A 25,091-nucleotide genomic window follows, 5' to 3' on the forward strand; every position below is an offset into this window, starting at 1 on the left:
CTGATGACTGTAATATTCAATTTCTGTGAACCACACTGCTAAAAGACTAATTTTGATCACATCAGACTCATTGGGGTGTCTGTGCAAACGTTGGAATGGGCACTGCTGGGATGGAACATTTGACAGGTGTCTGAGCTTTCACACATGTCACAGGTAGTGTGTGGTCAAATACATTTCTCTGTGGTTGTACACACATGGCTTTTTTCCCAGGAAGATGACATTCATTTGTCAAATGAGCTTTAGGTTTTATGTTTTGTTCCTGAGGCTTTGGTCTCTCAGTTAGAGAGGGAGGAGTGAAATGGACATTGAGTGGATGAAACACATAAGGTCAGAAAACAAGGATACAACACAATTTCTGTGAGAAGCACATAGTGGACACTGTGTGTGGTGGGCACTGTGTGTGCTCTCCTGTGCTGGCCTCTGGACTTTGCTCTGACAGGAAACTCAGAGTGTGAGGGAAGATCTACACTGAGGATCTATTCATTCTGCTTTTACATCTTCTGCCTCGAGTCCACGTTTGGAAAATACTATTTTCCTTTGGTGAGGCCAGGAAGAGATTTCAGGTTGTCACTGAAAACAAACCAAACCCCATCCCTATACATAAACCAGTTGTTTTACTGGTTAATAGAATTTAGGGCAGAAGAGATAACTGGTTCAATCATTCATTTGTCTGTGTATCACATGAGGGCATTTGTCACTCAACACCCACGGAACCAAAAGGATGTTCTTCAGAGAATAAACTAAGCTTGTCTGGAATAAATGTATTTTAGAAACCTGCTTGGGTTTAATTAAAAGTTAACAAGAGACTTTAATGTCATCACTTGGTTTGCAATTTGTTTAACCGTCCTCCTTGTTTCTCTTATTAATTTTAATTTCAGTTTCTCTCTATTACGTCTTAATTTTTTCCCATACTTTTTAATAGTCCTTATTTTCTCTCTAGAAAGATACTGATGATTTTAATCAGGTTTTGGTGATATAAAGACATTTAATGATATAAAAGCATCACAATATTAAATATTCTCAATATGAAACATTCAGATTTTAAACTTTTTGTGTCACTTTTACTCTGCCTCTTAATTTTTTATAGCTATACAGACAAGCAAAGTGAACCCTTTATTGCAGCACCTGTCTTGCTACTCCTCTATGCAGAAATCAGATGATCTTCTGTCTCCCAGTAATTATATTTGCTTCTACACACTCCTCTTCCCCCAGGGAACAGGGAATACTCCTGTTGTTTCAAGCTCCCTTCCAACAGAGTGTTGTAAGTAGAGTCTGCATTCTTGGTCTGAAATATGTGACTTTCCAAGGAACTGTATTGCAATATATATTTATACAGATGCCTTGATCACCAGCTCCTTTTTACATATCCCTTATTTTCATTTTTTTTTTTTTTGATTCCACTGTTGCATCATATGGAAATTTTCTGAGGAATTGGCTTGCATGTTTATTTTTAGATCAATAAAACTGAAGAACATTGTTTCTCTTTGGAATCCCAGAACAATCCCTGTGTGCTTACAATTCCTAGTAAATAACTCCTGCTCCTGAGACCTCAGGTTAGCCAGTTTTAATCTGTTTAACAACTGCTTTATTCACATTGTGTGGTGACAATTGTACAATCTGGATATGGCATATTAATTCAAAACTCTTGTAGAGTATCACACATCAACATTTATCAACTGGACCTGTAATCTGATCAAAGAATTTAATTTGTTTTTCTTGACACAGGACTCTATTGATAGGCTCTAATTATGTTCCTGGCCTTTCCATTATTTATGACTTGGCTCCTGCAAACCGCTTGATTACTTCTGCTTTTTACCCATTTGTTTCCAGTGACTGCCATTCCTCAGGTCAAGGACAACCCTGGAAATGAGGATGTTCAGAACGAGCTGTACTGCAGAAGGGCACAGTGAGCTTCTAGGGGCAGCACAGGGATGAGGGGGAAGAGGACAAGAAGCACAGAGCTCCCCTCCTCTGCCCCATGACAGAGTGCACACTTTGTCCCCACATCATCCCCACAGGAACAGACTTTCTCCTCCATTAAATGGACAGCAGGAGAGGAGAAAAGGTCATTAACAAAAGCCACACATGCTGCATTTGCATACAGACAATGCAGATCGTACTGGGGGTTGTGACTCCCAGAAATGAAAAGCCCCATGGAAAAGCCCCATGGAAGCTCTGAGGTTGGATATTCTCACCTCTCTACAAAGGAGGTGCTGGAGCTAATCATGGCTTCTGTGTTCAGGGACAAAACCTTCCATTCCAATGCATTTGCACACACTTTCCTGCACTTGTGTTCTCCTTATGTGCTGTTGGACCTTAACTGTTGGTGAGAGGCTTAAATTACAGTCTTAACTTTTGATCGAGTCTTCAAATAATGAGCTAAATCTGTCCCTTTTAACTCTTCATTTCCTCAGAGTAAGTGGCACATCCAAGGAAAGTTAGGGCCATTAGTCTTTCTGTAGCTATTTGGGAGAGGTGGGGAATTAATTTTACATTCTAAATATTGTTGCCTCAAACTGGAGGTCTCTAAGTTTTATGAGATTTGCACTATACCTTTGTCTAAGAGCATTGACATATTAGAATTAGGTACAGATTTTTAGCATGTCAGGGGTTTTGTATAATCTGTGTGAGCAATGAAATACTTAAAATGCCCAGGAAAATCTTAAAAGAGCTAAAACATGAGCAGACTTTATGCATAGACAAAGGAACATATTATTTCCCTCTGCAGCTTATAATTTTAAGATTAAAAATTAACCTTCAAATCCTTCTCCCCCCCACCAAACACTGTAGGATATCTTAGTACCAATAAAAGAATAGCAAGGAACTTTTCAGAATCACAGATAAAAGAAAGAACAAGGATACTTTGGGCCAATGCAGTTTAAGAGTTAATAATATGTAAAATGAGACGTGAGTAAATGCTGAGAAGCAAGACAGCCACATCCAGTAAGAGCCACCAGTGACCTGCCCATTACAGCCTTCAAACACATTTCTCCCTTCTTAGCTCAAAGCTTGTCCTTTGGATTTTGTATTGGCACAAGTGCTGGTAAACAAAGGATTTTGTTAAGAAGATTGCATAATTTTAATGAAAATATGACCTAGTTACTTAGAATTTCACTTTGAGGAGCTAAAACTAACACGCCAAAGATGAGTGATGAGGTGATTGGGAAACTGCTGATGGAAGGCTGCAGCAAGTTTGACAAGATGAAATCTTTAGGGTATGGCAGAATGTGTTGCATTTGCAAAGGTTACTCTTAAATGAGATAGACAAGACCTATAGAGGACAAAGTATGGAAAACATATGCTTTGATAAAAGCCCTAACGTGATTTCTTTTGCAAGCAGATTAAGAACTCAGTCAAGACAGATGAGCCTGTGCGTTGGGAGCTGACAGCTTTGACAGTCCAAGTACCAGCAGGATGAACAAGCAGTGAACAAAACCGCATTTTTGAGTAACCTATCTAGAATAAGAGCACATTCTCACTTCAGGTAATTTCTCTGCATTAATAATTAACAGTTTAACATTGCGTTGCTCGAATGGACCACAAGTTTGAAACAGGCAGGTTATGACGAACCAAAACAAAACATGAAATGTACCAAGACAACAGATAAGAAATTTAGTCTCTGCTTTTTGTTTTGAGTTGGCTTATTCAGCTTCACGGATTTTTATTTTGAAGTATCAGTCATTTTACAAAACATTATGGAGCCTCAACTGACTGAATGTAAACTGAGTGAAAAATGTGGATTTTTGCTTCTGCAGTTATTCTGGTGGAAGAGAAAAAGGAAATAGATCATATAAAGTAGAGATACACTGCATTTGTAATTGCTTTTACAGAAAGCCACAGCATTTTAATCCTGTGCCTGTCTACCTGACTTACACACATCTTGCTTGAACACAAATGTCCTGGAATTTTGATCAATTGGAACAGCTTCCTAAAAGAGGGTCAGAGGTGCTTCAATATGAGCTGGACAAAGCATGTGAAAACACAACATCCATTTCAAGTGGATGACATTGTATAATAGGTCTTTTCCATTACTAAGATGTACAAATCTATTGTAAAGAAAGGTATCATGCATTACAACTAGTGTGAGGCTTTCCAGAGGGGAACCCCCCTCCAACCCTGTTTGTAGTGTAGAGATGGCAGGGAAGTAAAGGACACTTTTCCCTAAGAAAACCCCAAAAATGGATCTGATAACTGGGTTCTATTTCTACATATAATCTCAGGATACAATTTGGCAAGTAATGTCGCATTTTTTCTATTTTCAAATGAGGCTACTATTTTTCATTAATTTCCAGATTTTCTTCTATCTGACAGAAAGTTTTTGAAGTCCAGGCCTAAAAATAGCTGTGGAAGGGGAGAAGATTATTTTCAACTAAAAGCTAATCCACCAGAAAGCTCTCTCTTCCCCCTCCCAGTGGCAATGGCTGATGTCTTTCAGTTAGAAAGTAAGAAGCAGCAAAGAAGGTGTGTGAACAATCTGATGGATGGGAATGCAGATATAAATACTTGCACCTGTTTGTGCACACATACATGCAACCCTCATTTCCAACAAGACCTGTCCAAGACACAAGACAACAGTGGAATTGGGCAAATCTACAAACCTTTAGCCCAGAGCCCTCCGTATTAATGTTCCTTTTCCAGCAGGAAAAAGTCCTGTGACCACACTGCTCCCCCACCTGTGGAGATAAACTGCTAATGAACATTGGGGTAATGATTGCTTCCTGTTTTCCTTAGCAATTCCCCAATTCTGGGATTCCTGCCTGACCAAGACACCTAAAGGATAGATATTTAACATGGGTAGGGAACCGCTAGAAGTTTGAATTTCAGAACTGGAGGGAGGGAAAAAAGATGGTGCTGTAAACTGTAGTTGGAAGTTTTTCCCCTCTGTGCAGGAAGATCACAGTTCACTGCAGTATTAAACTCTAAATGTTTCAGATGCTGACAGTGAATTTCATAACCCATTCATTTCAGAGGTGTGAGAAGATATTTCCCCTGATGATCCTGAAAATATCCCTTGAACAGTTCTCCCAGGACGTCAGTGGTTAGCCAGTGGGAAGTTCCTCCTTGCCTTTTTATTATTAATAAATCTTCCAAATCCTCTTACCTGTATTGCAGGTGCAAGTTCTAATTCTGATGCTGAATCAGAGTCCAAGGCACTCTTGACATTAGTCAGCTCAGACTGTGATCTGTTTTCTGTGGACCTAGAAATAATGCATTTACATGCTCAGCACTGGGACACGCTGCCCTATGTCCTTCAGGTTCACAAGCACACACTGACTAATCAGGTTATTTCTTTCAACTGAATTGTTTAACTTCCAGTTCTCAAAAGTGCTTGGACCCTTCTTTGTGTTCTCACTCTTCTATTTCATAGACAGAGAAACTGAGGCTTGACAAAGACACAAGACTGTGCCTCAGTCAGTGTTTAAAAATCAATAAAGGATTTCACTGCATGTCTCTGTAGAATTCTCACCACCATTTATTAAGTAATTGAACCTGCTACTTTCCACAACATAAAAAATTGCTGTTAAAATGCCATTTTATAGTGCCCGTGCTTATGATACATTGTCCAAAATATGTGCTTGAACACATTTAATGTCATCATAACAGGTTTAATAACATGATTTGTTATCAGACAAGCATTTCTCTGGATTCAGAAAGCTGGGCTGGAAATATTTTTTTTAAGGAAAGCAAAAAGTTGTACCATAAAATCTCTTTAGATGGAGCTCTGGATGATGATGATGTTCGTTCTGCAGAAGGCTGGACCTTGCTACTCCTGTCTCCATGAAAACTGACATCATCCCATTTCTCTATCTGTGTCTGAATATCAACTGAAAGATAAAGAATAGAAAAATATGAATCCTTTAAAGAAACTACTTCTGAAAATTTTATCTCCTCTGTAAAATGTGTGTTATAGAGTAAATAATGCCACCAAAGCCTATATTTTAATAGAGGTCAAACATACAAAAATACTGTGCACCTTTCTAGTTGCTATGGTGTGAAAATATTCGGAAATTCACAACGTTTTTCTAAATCTGTTAGCATTCATGGTCAGAATGTCAGTGCAAGTCTTGACTTGAAATCAGTGACTTGCATGTAATTTAGACAAATTGTAAAAATGAAGCTTCTTTTAGAGACTAACATGTAAAAATGACTGTGTAGGCAACTGATATTATTCAGTCATGTGTCAGACTCACTTTGCAAAGATCAGATGTTCAGCTCCTGTTTGAAGATAAAGGACTTTGAAAGAATTTCTGTGCTGATGAATGGAAAATTTGCTGCCTTGGTATAAATTACATTTACCTTGCAAATTTCTCAGTTGCACTGCAAGTAATTTAGTTTGGATGGAACTAAATCAAATTCACCTTTTCCAAAGCTTGTCGATAGATCAGGCTTGGCAGGATATTGAGTTGTTTTGGGGATTTGTTTTTTCAGTCTGTATAAATATATGTCTCTTGTCAAGAATGGAATTTTTTTTTCTCTCCTATGCATAGATAAAGCAGTATTTACAAATATGAATGTGCATTTCTGACACCTGCAGTTCTGAAAAGGACATCAGTTTGGGCTGCCTCTCATTTGTGTCCTTTACCAATTTCTCATCACACCCCTGCAGATTTTTCTACCATTTTACACACCCTGACTAAATTCCTTTTTCCAAAGAAATTTCAAAACTTTATTAGCTCACTTAGTGACAACTTAATAGGTGTAATGGCAAAAGCAAAATGTAAAATGTGTTCACAGTGTCTAAGGTTTAAACCTGCTCAAGGGGTTTATAATGGGGCGCAAAGGTTAGGCTGCTGAAATGTGCTGCAGAAAAAATTCTGGTGTTGCTCATTATTTTGTGATGGTAGCCAGGAGAAACTTGTGCTAAGCAGGGCTATGGAGCACTGATAAAACAGCTACACTCTTACCTAAATCTAGAGAAGACTTGTCTGTAACTCTGACAGCCTGGACTTTCTGCTCAGAATCCACACTGATCAGGTCAGGATTCTCTGTCTTCTTTCTGTGGGTTGAAGCTTTTAAGCCTTCACTCCTTGAAGGATTCTCTGATTTCTTTGCTTTGTTTTGGGTTTGTGAGACAGGTTCACTAAGATCCAAGAGATCCAGACCTGTTGATAATACTTAGAGACAAAATGTTAAAATTCAGAGTTTTTTTAATTCAAAGAGCTCACTTTTTATGACTTGTTTTAATTGGGGAAAAAAATTACTGATGTGTTTGAATATGGCCAGAGTAAGTATTTCTCGGTGAAAGATGATGAGCAGTACATTAAAAAATGCCTGGATATTTCAAGTGCTTAACTGAGTGCAGTTTAGGGGATTTGCAAAAAAAAAGCTTTTCCTCTGAAAATCTTAAAGACATCTGAGGTCTTTTGGCCTTCACAGGTGAAGCCCTCTTTTTTGAGAGTTCCCTGTTCAACTGAGCTTTTAGATAAGATTTGGTTTAATCTTATGATTTGTTAAATCCTGGTAACAGCTGCTGGGGGCAGTGCAGTTGTGCCACAATCCATTTGGGAACAGCTGGAGCAGACAGCTCTGGGGTGGACCTGGCTCATAAAGGAATGAGGATGTTGGTCAATGGTTTCTACTGTACTTTGGGCCATAAATACTGAAAATAAAGTCTAATGCCATTTTTATTAAGGACTATATCAATATGAAAAGAATGTTCAATTTCAGCTCTTCTTTTAAAATTTGCCTAAAGAGTAACATTCATAATTCTTTAGCATTAAAAGGTAAAAAGGTAGAAAAACTCCTTATTTATCATCGTGTTACAGGGCAGGTGTTTTTGACAAATCAGTTTGCATTAGCTCCTGCAGTGCTTTGTCTGTGTTTTTGGAAATCACTGAATTTCATCAATCTTCATAGAATAATTTTTATTTTATTATTAAATACATTTAATTAACACCCCCACCGCAATCTGACAGGTATTCAAGGCAGGTGTAAAATTTACAGGTACATTTTAAAACAAACACCATTCTTAATCTGAAATAGTTCTATTCATCTCTGTAATATCTTCAGCTACATTTTTTAAAGTGAAAAAATATAACTTAAAATTGTTATCCAATTCAGTATTTCAGCTTTTGTTACTAGAACTTGCATGCTGCTTTAGACACGTATTAATTAGATGTCAAGATAATCACTCAGCTGTCAATTATTCATTTAATAATTTGCATGTATATAAAATTTAATTAAATGGCTTCTAACAAGCCAAGTCCTTTTATGAGACGGCAAGAGACCACAGCAGCGCTGTGCTGATATTATTGTGTCTCAGCTGATCTGCTCAAAAGCATCGACTACCTTTGCACAGATACTAACTGGGAGGGGGCTAATTTCTAAAAGTGCTTCCAAAGGACAATATGCTTCAAATAGAGTTCAGTATAATTCAAAAGGTTTTTGGGTTTCACTCTTAGTTTCTGTTACCTCCTCTACTACCTCACTGCAACACAAAGGGGGTAGGAAATACAGTAGATCTTTCACTAATAAAGTGTCTGAATTCAGCCTGCATAAAGTGTTTTCATACCCCTTTTTCTCTCTAACATCTAACCAAGACTTCATTAAAAAAAAAAAATTAAAAAAAAATCATCCTTCTAGAGTAAGGAATGTGTTTGATTAAAGCCAGACTAAATGTGGGTTTTCCCACAGGTTAAAATTTTGCGAAACCAAATATAGAGAATTGATTCAAATTCATAAGTACATCCTGTGAGACTTAAGCAAACTGCATTAATTTCAGCCCCAAAGATCTGCTGGAATTGATGTGATTTGAATCACATCAGGTTTCCCCTAAAATGTAATGAATAAAGTTTTTCTTCCAACAGGTCAGGCAGTTATAACTTAATGCCAGCTCGTGATTTTGTGCACACAGTAACAAACCAAGAAATCATTTGACATAAACGTGCCATTATTGAGCTAAAACTAAAACTACTTTTCTCTAGTGAGGGATAGTAAAGAATGTTGTTTACCTGCAGTATTCGATGTTACAGGCCTTGCCACAGCTTCTGGCTTAGTTTCACAGAGAAAGTCATCAATGGAGGGGCTCAGGAGGGGTCTGCTCTCCTGTTGCTCATTCACCAGCTAGCAACAAAGAACCCCAGGTCACAGAGTGCTCTTGGGATGCAGAATTTACAGAAATAAAACACATTCTCACAATATCATCTGCTTTATTTTTAATTGTGAGAGGAAGATATTGCAATTAGACAATGCACAAATAACACTGGGATTAAAATAATAATAATAATAATAATAATAATAATAATAATAAAAGGTTTAGTTACTCTTTTGGGGCAAAATTATATTCCAGTTTAACAAATCACACAAAAAAATAAAGCGGCAAGATGATTTTTCCTTAGCAGTTATTGCATACTATTGCTTATAGGGCTAAAGTTATAGATAGGCCTGATGCAGCTCCCTTCAAATCCCTGGTGAAACTGCATTTCTCTATCACCAGGAGGCTAAACAAGGATTGGTTTTTTTTTTTTTTTTTTGGAAGTGGCCTTTTTTTCCCCACAAGTAACATGCTTCCCCACAGAACTTCCACAATAGCATTTCATCTTGCAAATAAGCATTAGCCCATTAAACAATAACCTGCTGAGACAGGAAACACCTCTCTGCCATACAACAACATGTGAATGACAGTGGATGGAGCCTGGTGAGAGTGTGAACTTCCTGCATGAGTTCTGGCTGTGGGAAGACTCACAAAATGCTTTTTATTTATGTGCAGTTTTCCATTTTTAATTGTATGAGTGCTTTGTTGTTCTGCTACCTAACAAAAATCAATGTATTATAGGCTATTTTAATTGGGAATTAAAAAGACAGAACAGTACAAGTATCAGAAATAAAAGTCTCCTCTTTGTCTTCTATCTCTGATTGGAGGATCAAGACCTAAGCTGAGCTGGAGGGATGTCTGATGGTGTGCTCTGCACTTACTTTATTTCTTTATCTGAAAAAATATTCTCCCACTGTTGCTTTTGTCTGGAGCTCTTTCAGCTTTATTTTATCCTCTCCATCTTCTTCTTGACCTGTTCTAACTCTTTTTCCATTGTTGAATTTTCAAAGTTTTCTCTCAGATATGTTTGAATTTTCAAGTTTAGGATGCTAATATGGACTAAAGCTGGCCAAAAAGGGTATTTACTCACCCTCATATTTGTTAAATACTGGCCCTGAGGTGCTCCAGCAGCAGGATTATCTCTAAGTTATTACAGCAAACCAGATTAGACTCACTGCTGTTCAGTACTTGATTTCTGTATTAAAAGCTGCAGCAAAATACTGGAGGTATTGAAATAACAAGCCCATGATTTTGATGGATCAAACTTCAAACTGATGTCTCACACTGACTTGCCGTGTGTGCGTGAATGCATCTGCCCAGTTGTTTTATTCTAAAACACCCATGTTTATTTTCCATGGGCACCATGGCAGACAGATGAGTGACTGCCTGCCCAGCTGAGCCCAGCACAAAGTGCAAATGTGGGGCCTGAATTTGGAAATCTGGCAGTGATTCTGTCCCAAACTCCAAATGTACTAAACTACAGACTGCAGATGCACCTCAGCAGGGAATTAATCATGGTGGGGGGGGTTAACTCTGGATTGCCTGTCCAGGTTGCTGTCTCATTCAATGCACAGAAGGCACCTGCTTAATTTGGTAAATCTCAACACTTGATTGGAAATTGCATTTATATCAACTGCACACCTTTGATTTACATTCTCCCCAGGTCTACAAATTTCCCTAATGATTTAGAACTCAAGCAGACCTAATTTTTCTTTTTATAATTTGGTGACAGTCCTTACTCATGAGTATTTTGAAAACATGTGGATGCCTTAAGTTAAGAGTTCAATATTTTCCAAACTACTTTAAGTATTTTAAAATTTTATCCCATATCAGCAAAAGTTTCTTGTATGTATATTTTTCTTTTTGCATTTACACCACATAAAGAAAAGTCCTAGACCATTTGGAGAGGAATAGGAGGGAAGTAAGAAGATGTTCTGTAGGAATCAGTGTAAATATAAAAGCCTCATAGGAAATACTGTTTCTTTATCTGTAAGACTATCAGTAGGGGATATTATCACATAATATTCATATGTTTATCAAGTTTCCCATTACATTCCATGGAAATTTTCTTTAATAGGAAAGAATGGGGGAAGGATGAAATGAAGAAAGACTATGAGAACCAAAGTACCCAAGATCACTCATTGCAGACAGTGAAGAACAGAAAATCTGAAGACCAACTGAAAAGGCAGTTTATTGCCCAAACCTCCTGTAGAGGTCAGAGGATAAACTCTGCGAAGACCAGAAATAATGTTAAGAATCAGAGTTGTGGAGGAAAAGGAGACAAGACTTAATAAAGATCTGAATTTTACCAAGGTCTAACTGAAGTATGAGCTCTGATAATTTTTTTTTCCTTTTCAAAGATGGTTATCACATCCTTGGAATTTTCTTTATTATATTTATTACATTTTAAAGGTAGACTAAAAGAGTTTGACTCACTCAGGCTAACAAAATGACAATTGAGTAGGAATGTAGTTGTTGTTCATGTACACATAAAGGGAGAGTGGCCAGATGACACTGGAGGAGCAAAGTTATTTCAGCTATAGAGAAATGTTGGCCTGATAACAGAGTTCTAAACTGGGCATGAAAACATCTGGTCTGGGAATTAGAAGAACTGAACTATCACAGCAGTGAACTGTGTGAACAGTATTTTTTTCTTACTGTAGGGGGACAAAATTCCCACCTATTTAAAATGGTTTTACCAAGCCTTCTACATGGCTATTTGTAATGTGACTGTGACCCAGAGGATCCCTTCTAGTCTTGTGTCCTCTGCTCCCATGGCTAAGGAGTAGAAGCTGTAGGAATCTTATTGAAAGGTTTGTTCTTGTGAAAAATAATCTGCTTTCAGCTCAGATATTTTTGTCAAAACATTGCAAAAACATGACCACGTCTACTAACTCTCAAGAAACACAAACTATGTATGTGTAGCAATAGACAATATTAGAAAAATGCTATTTTGACGTGAAGCAGACATTTAACAATGAATTAAGACTTAACAAGTTAGAGTGCCATGAGATTGTATTTTTTCTGTAGAGAAATGGGCAGTGGGGGAGGTTTCTGACATTACTCTGTAAGAAATGCCACTTGTTAAGCCCTTGGCCTCACACTTGGAATTTTATTTTGCTGCCTCATATACTGTACCAAATTTACCCTTAGCTTAATACTGCTCAAGTTATTAGAGTTATATCAGGCGTGAATTTGGAGTAGTGCATAAAAGATTTATGAGATGAAAACTATGATCTATATTAAACCAATAATTTATGGTTCTCAATCACCTTTCAGGTTGAAAATCACAGAATGCCTTAAAGCATTCATGAATCAAGCCTAGCACCAGCACAGACCTCAGGGGTATTATCTCTGTGTTGCAGATGAGGGAAGCAAAGTGAAATTAGGAAAGTCACCCAGCATCCCTGTGTGCTGGAGAAGCAGCACTGGGGGCAGGAGCCAGGTGGCTGATCCCACACCAGATTTATGTGCCCAATATCTGCACACACACCAAGTGGTGCAGACTCAGCCTGGGAAAATGGGGCTATCTCAGTGCTAATTTAACCAGTGGGTGCCATAAATTCTCATAATGTCTCTAGGAACTTAAATTCTCTCTATGAGATTCACTTTAATTAAAGAAGAAGCCCACGCACTCCTTTAATTGAGGGATTTGTGAAATCTGTGGAGGCTGATATTCCCTACTACCAACACATCTGAAGACACTCAACCATAGTATAAGATACTCCTAAATTCAAATGAGTCTTCTGGGAACAGCACAGCAGAAAAAGGTGGTTTTCTTACCCCAGTACTGCTACTGTAATTTTTCATTCCAAAAAGCATGTAAGTGGAATTTTTGGGTACTTTGGGAGAGATATCTGATATCAGCCCCATTGCTTCAAAGTGTGCAGAGCAAGGATCATTTAGCAGCAACTAAAGTATGGTCCTTCCATCCCATTTTATATCCTCTCTTACTGCATTCCTGATCTCATCTGTTTGCAGTGCAAAAGCAAGTTGGTTTGTTTCTTTTTAAAATTTTACTAGGGCATAACATAATGCTAAGTCTTTAAGATAAATTATTTAGACTCTAAATTGGGAGGGTTTCCAGTCAGGCATGGGCAGCTAATTAGCACCTATGTTTTGAGCACAGAGTGAACTAGTTCTCTTAAATTAAGTGCCTAAATTCCCTCCATGTTCAATAGGGAGAGATAAATGCCTAGAAAAGCAACTCCAGAGGGAGATTGTGCCTGCCCAATTTAGGCTGTCCCTCAGGAGGCTCTCAAAGGCACCTAGCTTTCCCCTGGCTGTATATGGGATTTATTTTAGAAGGACTGGCTTAAAAGGCATCTAAAATGTAGATGTAATTGGTACTGAAGTGAGTTGGATTGAATTTTGGATTGGATCCATTTTGTTGCCTGAGCCTGATTGAATTACTCATGGCACTAATTTAGGAAACCCCAAACTACTACTGGGTAATCCCCTGTACTGTTCAGCAGCAAAGCTGCTCCTGGGCACTGAGACTTTCTTCTGTCCTGCTGCTGCTCCAGAAGGCTCAGAGTAGTCATGGACATGTGATCATGAGAATGGGAGAAGGCAGGAAACATTTAACTCAGATTTTCTACTGGAAAAATTTTATATTTGAACTTTCCTCTGAGAAACTTGTCTGCTCTTTGGGTGACACTGGACAAACAGATAGAAGAGTCAGATTGATTCCAGCAGCTTTTAAGTGTTATGCTAAGGCAGAGACACCAGCTAATTTCAACCACTAAAACTTTTTATGATGCACAGCAATGATTGTCTGACAGATTCTCTGCACACGTCTGGCACCTCATGACCTTTGGTGGCACTCACTGGGATAACAGGAAAAAAATCAAATTATTTCTACTACCTGTCTCTTTCTAAAAACTGATAAATGGGAACCCCAAATAAGAATGTAGATTATTGTTTTCTAGAGTGTAACTAGAAGTATTGGCCTGACAGCTGTGTCTGTGGACCATTATCTTGGCAGGCTAAGAACTGGAAGATCTCCTTTCCTGGATGCAGAGGGGTGTTTGGAGAGAGAAATCCTGACAAACTCAGTAGTCTCGTGATAAAAGTTGAATCGCGTGAATTTTGATTTTCTCCTATTCTCACTTTCCTAGTATGTTTATAAAGATTTCACAATCAAAATTCATACACTTTATTTACTCTTGTGTAGTAAATGTGACTACTTTTTGCCCCATCCTTGTGCCAGAACGATGCATTAATTTTTCTCTGTCACTCCACTATGAATGTATGTCCCAATGAAGCTGCCATGAGAGCCAAAAATCTGGTTTTCACCAGAAGAGAGAATCGATTCACATGGCACTTGGTATGACTGACTTCCACCTCAATTGTGGGAATTGAGACTAGAATTGTGGGAAGCTCTAAAACTGAGTTGAGTTCATTGCACGCCCTTGCAAAGAGCCCTCTGGAGTTGCTGCCTCTGTGAGCAGCTCTGCTCACCAGGTGATACCAGTGCTCTGTTGGGGGGTGGTTGGAAGTGTGTGGTGTGGCCTGTGAATCAGAGGTGACAATTTCTTACCTGGATTCACACAAGCCAAGTCACTCCCCATGGCGTCACACAAACAGCTGTCAGGGTTTGTGTGAAGTCAGAGAAGCTGTGGGAGGATTGCTGCAGATATTGGATATTTGAATTGAATGTGCCAGCTGTGCTGTCTAAAACCCTTTCTTATGTTGCATCTCCATAAAGAGCAGCTGCATTGCTGGGTGACAACCCTTGTTGTGATCTCTGTGTCACACCAACACCATACCTGTGTTTGGATGTGCTGACCTGTACAAGTCATGGTGTGTTGTTTCAAGGTAAAATTAGACATCTCAGTATCTCCTTCCCTCTGTTCAGCCTGGTCTGGTGAAAGGAGGTTTCACATGAGAGTTGTGTCTGGCCCCTGCATTTTGGCCTGGCTCCAGCTAAGCACTTAAACCTGCTCTGCAAAACTCAAGGTTAAGCACGTGTTTAACTATCCTGCTGGATCAGAGCCATGGGGGAAGAGGAGGAAAGTTACTCTTCTCATATTTTAACTGTGACTTACAGTTTGGCCTTTACCCATACAGATTTTCAGTGATTTATTGTCAACCTGCCTGTTGCATCCACACCTGCATGCTCCATGCACTTGTTTAAGTGCTATCAAAAATGGAGTGCCTCTCCCTCCTGGGTGTTAGAAGATTTTATTTATCAAATATCATGAGTTTCCTCTGTGGTGTTACCTGGGTATTTCTGTTTTAGCCTCTCGCCTGCCCCATATCATTATCTGGGCTGAGAATCTACAGCAGTGATCAAAGACAACACTTTGTTGTTGCCATAGATAGTTTGACATCCCTGCTATATTTTTCCATATGGGCTGAAATTGCTTGAAAACCACATGGATTTATTCTTGTCCTCTCTGTGGATTTTTCTTATCAAACGAAGTTCTGCAGCATATCTAGAGTTAGGCTGTGGTTTTGGATGTGTTATTGTGTCTGGGCACAGGAACCAAATCCTAAGTTCTTGTTATGTGGCCTTTCCCTGTCATGGCATGTCTGGTTGCTCTGGGATGTTTTCAGCACATTAGAGAAACTCATAAGCTGTTTGTGAATTGCAGCTCAGTGGAACAGTTTCACTGAAAAAACAGCAAGTTCAGTGAATCTAGAACTGCAGCACATGGTTTGCAACTCTTTAACAGGACAGTATATTCATACTTGGAGTATTCATGAATGAAGAACCAAGAAGTTTCTGAAAAGTAACTCCTATTAATTAATATAAAAAACCAGAGCTAAACTTCTGTATTATATTATTCACAAAAAAAGTTTGTCCAATCTTTCTGTCCTTAAGGAATAGAAAGGAATTTTACAATGTATGTAGGGTTAATTTTTTTTTACTTTATTAAAAAAAATTACACCACCAATTCCCATAGTAATTTCAAATTGAAATTTTAATTTTGTGAAAAATGTATTTAATTTATGTGACATAAAGAGATCTATATAACTTTAGGAAAGCAGCCAATTTGTGATTTTTAAGAATATTATCAAGACAATTTTATTGTACTCATGAGAATATTTCTGCTGAAATTATGCAGACGGCCCTAAAAGCAATAAATGTTGAGCAATATTTAACTTAGAGGTAAAGAACCAATTAATATTTGTACTACTAAGCATGCATTTATTCATTTTTGTATTTCTTTTTTTTGCTCTTCGTGTATTTACCGTGTCCTAATAATAGATGAAAAACAGTTATCAGTAGGACTTAGGATGTATCCCCTGATAAACTACTCAAGGCTTTTTATAATATATCAGATTTGAGATATATAGAACATACTGCTAATGAATTTATCATGAATCCTTCTAGAATAATCCAACAAATAGGATCTCAAGCCTAGTCATCCTAAGATCAGTGAGGAAATTGCCACTGTTCTCAGAAGGCAGATTGGGATGTACAATGAATTCTTGCACTCCAGACTTTGATAATGACAATAATTAAAACTGGCATGATTTTTGCCTTTTTTACCTGACTGTAATTTCACTTAGTTTAAATGGAGTGAATTCTGGTTTAGGTTGGTGTAAAAGAGAAGGGAAGTTAATTACACCCACTGGAACATCCCACCATTCTGTTATAATCTTATTGAGAAAATATTCATGGAGTGGGCTGGAAGTCAGTGCAAGCCTAGTGCTAAGAAGCTTAAAATGAACATGATTGATTCAAATGGGACTGTTAAGTTTAAATGGAAAACTGTGATTATGCAATCAAATTCATGTAGTGAGCCCTTGATACACACATCAGAAAATCTCCTAACAGCATTGGGAGCTGAATATTAGCTATCTTTAATCTTTTTCCTCTATAAAATTGAATGGAAGCATTCAAAAATCTCCTGTTAGAGATTAAAAAACCCCAAACAACCCACCAAAACCCACAGAAAAGCCCCAGAACAAAACAAATATTAAAAAAAAAAAGCCTAACAAAGCAAGCAAGAAAAGAAAGCTAAACCTAAGCAAAAACATACCACCACCACCAACGTAAGTAAATAAATACATACATACACACATACAAATATACATAAAAGCAAATGAAATCCAAAACACCAAAACAGTGAAATTTAGGCAGTGGAAATGTTTGAGTATTTTATTCACAAGCCCTTAAGCAAATATACATGTGCTTAGGTCAACTAAGTATTGGCATGCAAATGAAGTTCCCTTAAAAAAAATACCAGTTCCTACTCTGAATACTAACTAATACCTTATAGACTATAAAAAAGCTTTAAGCATCTGGTGGAGTTAATTGGGGTGTAGTAATGAAATATATCTCTTTTTCTGATGTGTGCTGTAGCCTGCATTTTTCACAGGGGAGGATGAATTTCAGCATGGTTCTTATGATGTAATTCCAGCTTTTAAAATTTCTTATTTGCAAGTCATATTCTCAACCCTAAAGTGTTCTGTGTGTTAACTTTTAAAATGAGGAGTGCTCGAGATCAAAACTCTGCTCTGAGCAATGTCTTTGTGGGTCCCATAAATTCTAAGTGGGCAGCTCCTGTATTTTTCAGGTACAAGCAGAAGTGGGGAATGGCTTTCAAGATATACTTTTAATTTCTTTTTCCTATTAGTGAAGTTTTCACAGACTTCCATTTCTGTTCTATACAATTTCAGAGTATATTGGCCACAGGACTGTCATGGATGTGAATCCCCTCCTGCAGGTCTTCCTTCTTTCTGTTGTCTTTATAGGGATCCTACCACGAGCAGCTTTCCAACCTGTGTAGCCTAATAAAGAATCTAAATTAGGTGTGACGGATCTGGGACAAATAACTCCTGTGACACTGTGAGATTTCTTTTGTTTTTGCTGGCAAAGCATTTAAGTATGAACCTTTTACTGCTCAATAAAGCAGTTAATCATATTTTAAAGGATAAGTCTGAGTCGAAGTATGTGATTGAATCAGATCCTTTGAAGTTCACTGACCTGTAGTAAATTGGGAATTTCATAGCTGACTGCACAATTAAACTTTGACTTCAGGGCATATTTAGGTTTCAATTTCTCATTAGAAAGTAATTCTGAAGCAAGATTTTTTTCTCTTGACAAATGCAAAGAAGCTGTGAAGAGGTTAAACAAAAATTTTATTTTGCAATTAAAACCAAATTTATGCATGATTTTTCTCATTTATTTCTCTGCTTCAGGTAGAAGTAATTGGTTCATAACTTAATATCCAGGTAATCTCTGAACCTTCAGCAAGATTTCTTACACGTTTTCTAGGTTCTATTCATATGAAAAAGATATCTTTTTTTTTTTCATTTGTCCCAGTCTCTTATGAATTATCTTTTAAAAGATAAAGGGAGACAGCAACATGGATAGAGTTATATATTCTACAAAATCCTATTAGAACTGAAGGATCACTCTCTTGATGCTTAAAGTATTAAATTTGGCAACTGCTGAATCCTTTTTCACACCAGTAAGTGTGAAGAAAGTGACTTTTATGGAAGGTAATTGAGACAGGAAGACAGGATTACAAAAAATAGATACTGAAAGGTCCATTCAATTACCAGGAATACCCCTCTGCTCACTGTGGTACACTCATTACTGCTGCAATGGTGATTGAGATCCCCAGTTGCCATATACTGCCACAGCCCCACAGGAGTCTGCAGTACTTTTTTGGTTCATGTTATTTGAAGGTTTGCCTCCAGTTTTGCTGATATAAAACCATATCTGATAGTTTAAAATAATCTGTGAATTGGAAATGTAATTTAAATTTAATTCACAGTTTTATTAAAAAAATAGATGTCATATTTTAAAAGCTGGGCTTTGGTAGGAGCGTTACAATAAAATAGGGCTATTATCTGTCTTGTTCTATTCTGGATATGTTTTTACCACTTTCCAGAGGAAGAGAGCAAAGAGATGTATTTTAAATTATAAATTCAGGGGCCTATGTACATTATCATTATCAAAAAGCAGATTTAGAAACTCTTCTTTGTGTATCAGATTCCAATTATGCTTCCTGTGGAGTCTGTCTCCACAGTCAGACATAATTAATCCTCCATTCATCAAGGGTTTTGGAAATGGGGGATTTCACTTTTTTTGTTTTTTCTCTTAGAAAAGCCAGTACTCCTATGTCTGGGCTTGACCCTTGCATTTCAGTTGCAAATTTTTTGCTTAGGTAGCTGAAAGGTTGGAGCTGCACAGATATTTAATGCATTAAATTACTCCCTAAGGCGTGGACCTGCCCACACTGGGTTTGGTGGTGGTGCGAACTTTGGGAAGACCAGGCTTCGTGAAGATCAGGCTTTGTAAAGACCAGGCTTTATTCCCCTGACCCGTCTGGCTCGGGAAGTTTGCAGTCAATTTGGGACTTGTTCCACCCCGTGAGCAGCAACCACATCCATCTGTTTCATCATGTAAGGAGCAGAGACAGACACTGGGATGGAGATGGGTGACACAGCAGAGCATTTTCCTGCATGGATGATGGGGATGAGGAGTTCACACGGACACACTGCAGTGACAGCATCTCAAACCAACACTTCAGCCAGACAATTAGGGGACAAATGACATATGCAACGTGGTCGTACAAACTGCACATCACACATACATGATGCAGAGATGGCTATGGAAAATACTCACTTTTTCACTTGATTCTGCTTCCTTTTGGCTTCTGCACCCCTTTGGTGCATAGCAGGGAAGTAGGTATTTGTGTTTAGTGGAAGAAATTACACTGACTAACAGACACAAGCATTTTACTCATAAATTTATCATAGACTATTGCTGAGGAGACTGACAGACAGCCACTACAAATGGTGTGTTAAACATTTAATGAACCCAGGCTGAACTCCTGGCCCTGTTGAAGCCAATGGAAGTTTTGCATGTCGATCTTTTTTGGGGTGGAGTGAAGGTTTAGAGGGGGTGGCATTTTAAGTAGGTTTCTAATTGTTTGTTAATCACTTAGTGGAAAATTAGAAATGATGCCTTAAACAGAGCATCTTTTTCCTTTCTGCAATTTCTTCATAGACTTTAGAGTTCACCATGAATAAAACCTGGTGTTCAACAGGGGCTGAGCAGGAGGTGCCAGACCTGGTTTCCAAATTAGTAGATGGTATTTCTAGAATGTGTATTAGTGCAGCACATCTGCGACGCTCAGCTCGAGAAGTACGTGCTGGTGTGTGTGTGCATCTTAGAACTACCTAAAGTACAGGAGCTGTTATCCTAAATCATGAGAGGAATAAAATGGGACTGTGGATTCTGTTTACGGCTCTCATGTAAAAACAGCTTCCAGCAATTTCCATTCCTGATGAGCTGGAAGTACTTGTATGCAGTAAATATGGGCAGTAAACTAAATGCTCTTGCCTGGGGACCAAATTCATGTACGTGAGCAATATGAGGGAATAAAATCCACTCTCATATGAGAGTGCTGTGGTTTGCAGTAGTGTTCAGTCACTGTCTTTAAGAAACTAATGGAACCACCAAATGCTTGGCGGCTACTCCAAGGTATGTGTAAGGTTTAGGTGGGGATTTACGTCCTTCCTTTGACTGAAGGTGTAGAAATGAATGCAATGAGATGGGCAAAGTCACGTATTCTGATCCAGACCAGGAGCAGAACCCCAGTGAGAGCTTAGAAATGGGATCTGACATTTTGGAAATGACACTACTGTGAACTGGTTGTTATTTTACATACGCACCAAATGGGAATATTTTATATATGAATTGCAAATGACTATTTATGGCATGACAATTGATGGCGTGAATTAGAATCGAGATTCTTAAACCATCTTTAAACAACTTTCTGGCAACTGAACTGGGTGGGAAAAAAAAGCATTTTTGTTTAAATTTTCACATCAAAGCATCTAAACCCCCAACATTTACCCCAGACTACTTTTTCCCCCCCTCAGTGAAGCAGCGGGACGCCACTGGCACGGGATGGGTCACCCAGCGGGGCCGGGGACTCGCGCAGCGCCCGCGGCCCCCTCAGAGCCCCGCGCTCCGCCCACCTGGGATGCCACAGTGAGGAGGGGCTTTTCTTCTGCAGACTCCTCCCTCGGAATCTCCTTCATCACCATGGCCACAGCCTTATCGGCCGCCCTAGCGCCTTTGCCCTACAACAGCGAAACCAACAATGGCGCCAAGTCAGCAGCGGGCTCCGACCGCCTCCCGCGCACGCGCTCCCCACCTGGCCTGGCGGGATGCTGGCCACGCCTGCGCCTGGAAGCCAAGCTCATTTGGAAGCAGGACACACACACACTGTTTAAAAATAGTAAAAGTAATAATAATATAACAAGTGGTCCATCGACCCCATGGTCAAGGAGGCAGTTGGGGTCTAGCCGTGGTCTGGTGGCTTGTTAGAGTTGCCGCAATGAAGCCAACAGGAATCCGGCCATTTTCCTGTTGGGACGAGGCCTGCTGGAAGTTCCCCCGTGCCAACCTTCTGCAGGATAGGAGCCCCCCAGAGTAGTAAGGGTTGGAGGATTAGCCCCTTGGTTTAATTTTGGTTATCCAAAAGTTTATACCCAAAATACCTCTTGGTGGGTTTTTTGGGTTTTTTCCTTAAAAATAGCATCAAGCGGAGTTTTCAAATAAAGCACAGTTCCTTGTTGTTCACTGAGGCAAACTCTCCCTGAAATTTGAATGTATAATCTGGACCCACAGAGTTTATAGCTCTAGTAACATTTTAAAAAGCAATTTACATCTCATAAACAGTCTGAGTTTTTGCTAACACAACATACGGAGCCAAATTCTGCCATTGTAGGCATTGCTACAGCTCTCCCTAAAATGATCATTGTTGTAGAATTTACTGTAAGGATTTTTTTTTTAAACTTCACTTTTCTTAAACTTCTCTTAATACATTGTAAACGTTCTGGAAAAGTTAAGATATTTTTACTTTATTTAATATAAATTAGCCAAACAAAAAATGCACCAATATTATGTGCCATGCTGTTTGATGCCATTCTTTTTATTTAGTGAAGGTCTTTCTCATCTTGAATTCATATGGGTTTCTGTATCTTGATCTTTGGTCTTATTTTGATCTCTGCCTCTTGCAAGTGACAGAGAAGGTTGGAGCTTGCACATAAAGCATCACAGCAGAGCTGCATTATGCCAGTGACCCTGGGCAGGTCCTCATTATTGTACTTTAAAGGCTCCCATTGATTTCCATGGAAGTTTTAGCTGTGCAAAACTGCAGGATCTGGCTCCATAGAAGTATTTTACACTGGTCTTAAATATATTTAAATCCTTAAAAGTCTATCAACAGAGGGTTTCTTTACTAAGACATCATATACAAGAATTATCTTCACTAACAGTGTATTCTGTATTAAGTAAACCCCCACTATTGCTTATACAAAACTACAGATTGTTTCAGGAACATTTCATCAATTTCAGGTAAAACCATTACATACTATTGCAGGTTCTAAACAGATTTCATTACTGGTCAGGTCAATATTAGATTAGCTTGCTTGTGCAACACATCACAGATACCCTACAGAGAGTTCTTTGCATGCTGCAAGAAATTCTCAGAGCAGAAGTGTCATAAATGATAAGCATGCTGGATTTGTGATGCCTTTGATATCCAAAGAACTGCAAAGTCATTGTAAAATGAAATATATTAAATTCAATGAGAATTACGTTTAATTGGTAAGCATATCAAAGGTTCTGGGCCAATTACGTGTTTGTTCATGATTCATATGACATATTCCAGGTCTATGAAGCTTGTTTCCAGTATGACACATGAGCTATCATTAGCTAGCACTAATAGCATGCTATTGGTCTTTATAAAATGTAGTCCTTTTGTGCTGGGTGCTAGAACAAAATCGTTTATCAGCTAGGAAGGATGCATTGGAAAGCATGCAGTGCTTTTTATTTCTTGCAGAGTAAAAACCCACCAAAGCAAAGGTCAGGTCACTTTTTTGAAGACAGAGCCACTTTTTCTTCAAGGTTTCACCTACTGCCTGAAAAGAGTCATGATACTCGTATTAGTGCCTGCTGTTCATCCTCCACGCACGTAACTGAAAAGCCCTGGGAGTGGCTGACACCAAATATAAAATCTGTCTCACCAGTTTAAAGTGGCCATGCTACAATGGAGAAAAGCAACCCAAAGGATACCTCTGTGCTATTTTTAATGAGCAGACTTTGTTTATTTGCAGGGCAAAGCAAGTGGATTGATGCCACCTTTTTTTTTAAAAAAATTATTTTATTTTTAAATTAGATCTTAACTTTCTTAAAAGAAAAACACACTTTGCTGTGTGTAATTCAGGTTGACATTTCCGGCTGCTCAGCTTATGGTATGTGAAACATTTTGAAACTAGAAGTTGATAGCAATTTCCTGGATACCAAAGAGAAAAACAATGCAGTGGAATAGCTTAAATTGTCAGATTCTGCTGGAGAGGTACACAGGGGAGCAATTCACTGGAAAATGCAGCTTTTAATTCTGTTGACTAGAAATTAATATTGTTATCCTAGGTAAAGCAAGTAACCTTGAGAATTTTGGTCTCTCTTCCCTGTTGTGACCACTGTGTAGCCAATTCTTCCCTATGAAGCCATTAGGCCAAGAACTGGAGAGAAATAAAACCAGTTTTCCTACGGTCAGGATAACCTTGTTACTGTTGTCAACTGCAGCTGAAATTAAAACTTCCAGCACATTTATTACAATAATTGTTGAAAGATTATTATTTTAAGGTGCTATTTACTTGGCCTCCTTCAAAAAGAAGAGTTGTTTCTTAGCAAGCCAAAGTGCCATATAAATTAACCTTGTACAGCAGTTTATTGCTCAAGCCCTGTAATACTGTAACAGCTAATTTTACACATGCCAGGACTTCAAAACAAACAGTTTATTGGTAGTGGAGGTTTGCAAGGTACGTTAATTTCTCATGTAAAGTACAGTTTAACAATTTAGTAAATAAATTTCATCATTCCCTATTGGTCTGCAATATAGAAATGGAAAAAATTGTGATGTAAAACATGACAACCCATGTACAAATCATGACAAATGTGAATTGATGAAGGAGAAAATGTGTTATTTGTTTTAATGGAACATACTGCTTAAGAAAAACTGAGAAGCATCTCAGTATTTCATTATTTGATAAATTAAAAAAAATGCAGAAACTCCTTTAGGTAATATCTGCAAAGCAAAATAAGGAGTAGAGTTCAGAGAATTCCCCTGATGCTAAATATCTATAATAACATTGAGTTCAAAACTTAATAATAGTTTCTCTAAGTTTCTCCTTTGGGATCAGATAATGGGTAGTAATAGACATTTCCACAGGAGTATGCTGATTTAACAGGATTTTATAAGGAAATACTTTTTTTTTCTGCTGCTGTTTCTGAATAGTTCCAAATTCAATTTTGTACAAGTCACACTATTTAGATGTGGTACTTAGTAATGAGTATTTAATTAAATTACTGTAAGAGCATAATAATGCAAATTTCTAGTGCAGCATAAAACTGATTTTTAAAATTTTAATAAGTGATGCATATAGCTTTGTAACCATGCTCATCTATGAGAAATCTTTTAGTACTTGGGGCCAATGGATCACCTTCAAGTCCTGATGGGCAGATGAGAATGAGCACATGGTCACACTTGAAACATTACTATTGAGTGCAATACTATATAATTTTGTAATTATTTTCTTCATTACAGTGATTTGCAAATTTGTTCTTGCATATGAAAAGCCAAGCAGCCAGTGCTTTGTAAATGTTTAACATTTTGACAATAGTATTTAAACTATAATAATTAATTGCAGAAATTCTTTGTTGTCATTTATGCAATAAGAGGATTTTATCTAAAACTATTTCATAATTATAAGTTTGCTTTTGACAAATATTTAAGGTACTTGAGTCCTAAATTCACTTTTCAGGAATATTTATAGCATCTTGTGAGAAAGTGAGCAGAAAGAAATGGAGTGATCAGGTTTTCTTTTTTAATATGTATACATGGAAAAAGTATTCCTTCATTGCACAGACCTGTGCTGTTCCATTTATTTTCCAAAGATCCTACCAACCTGTTTCACCTTTAATTGACACACTACAATGCATCCCTGTTCGCAGAAATCATCTCAACATAGGCATGTTTAAATCTAAGCTTCTGTAAAATAGAAGTTTTAAGGC

General features: G+C 38.1%; 1 protein-coding gene across 4 annotated transcripts in view; it reads right to left on the reverse strand.

Annotated features, from left to right (window-relative positions):
• Positions 1-25,091, reverse strand: part of PEX5L (peroxisomal biogenesis factor 5 like) — a 102,140-nt gene that overhangs the window by 13,913 nt on the left and 63,136 nt on the right. The window contains exons 2-8 of one of the 4 annotated variants that reach the window (XM_083868244.1): positions 22,871-22,936; positions 20,987-21,091; positions 8,952-9,063; positions 6,906-7,115; positions 5,699-5,825; positions 5,102-5,198; positions 4,599-4,673 (exon numbers count right to left, since the gene is read on the reverse strand). In XM_083868244.1, coding sequence (XP_083724370.1) covers positions 4,599-4,673; positions 5,102-5,198; positions 5,699-5,825; positions 6,906-7,115; positions 8,952-9,063; positions 20,987-21,091; positions 22,871-22,936 — 792 coding nt within the window. The remainder of the gene's footprint in view (positions 1-4,598; positions 4,674-5,101; positions 5,199-5,698; positions 5,826-6,905; positions 7,116-8,951; positions 9,064-20,986; positions 21,092-22,870; positions 22,937-25,091) is intronic. The other 3 variants (XM_083868245.1, XM_083868246.1, XM_083868247.1) reach the window with 3 other exon arrangements.

This window comes from Zosterops lateralis (genome assembly GCF_965231275.1).
Source record: "Zosterops lateralis genome assembly, chromosome: 10".
NCBI classification, from domain to species: domain Eukaryota; kingdom Metazoa; phylum Chordata; class Aves; order Passeriformes; family Zosteropidae; genus Zosterops; species Zosterops lateralis.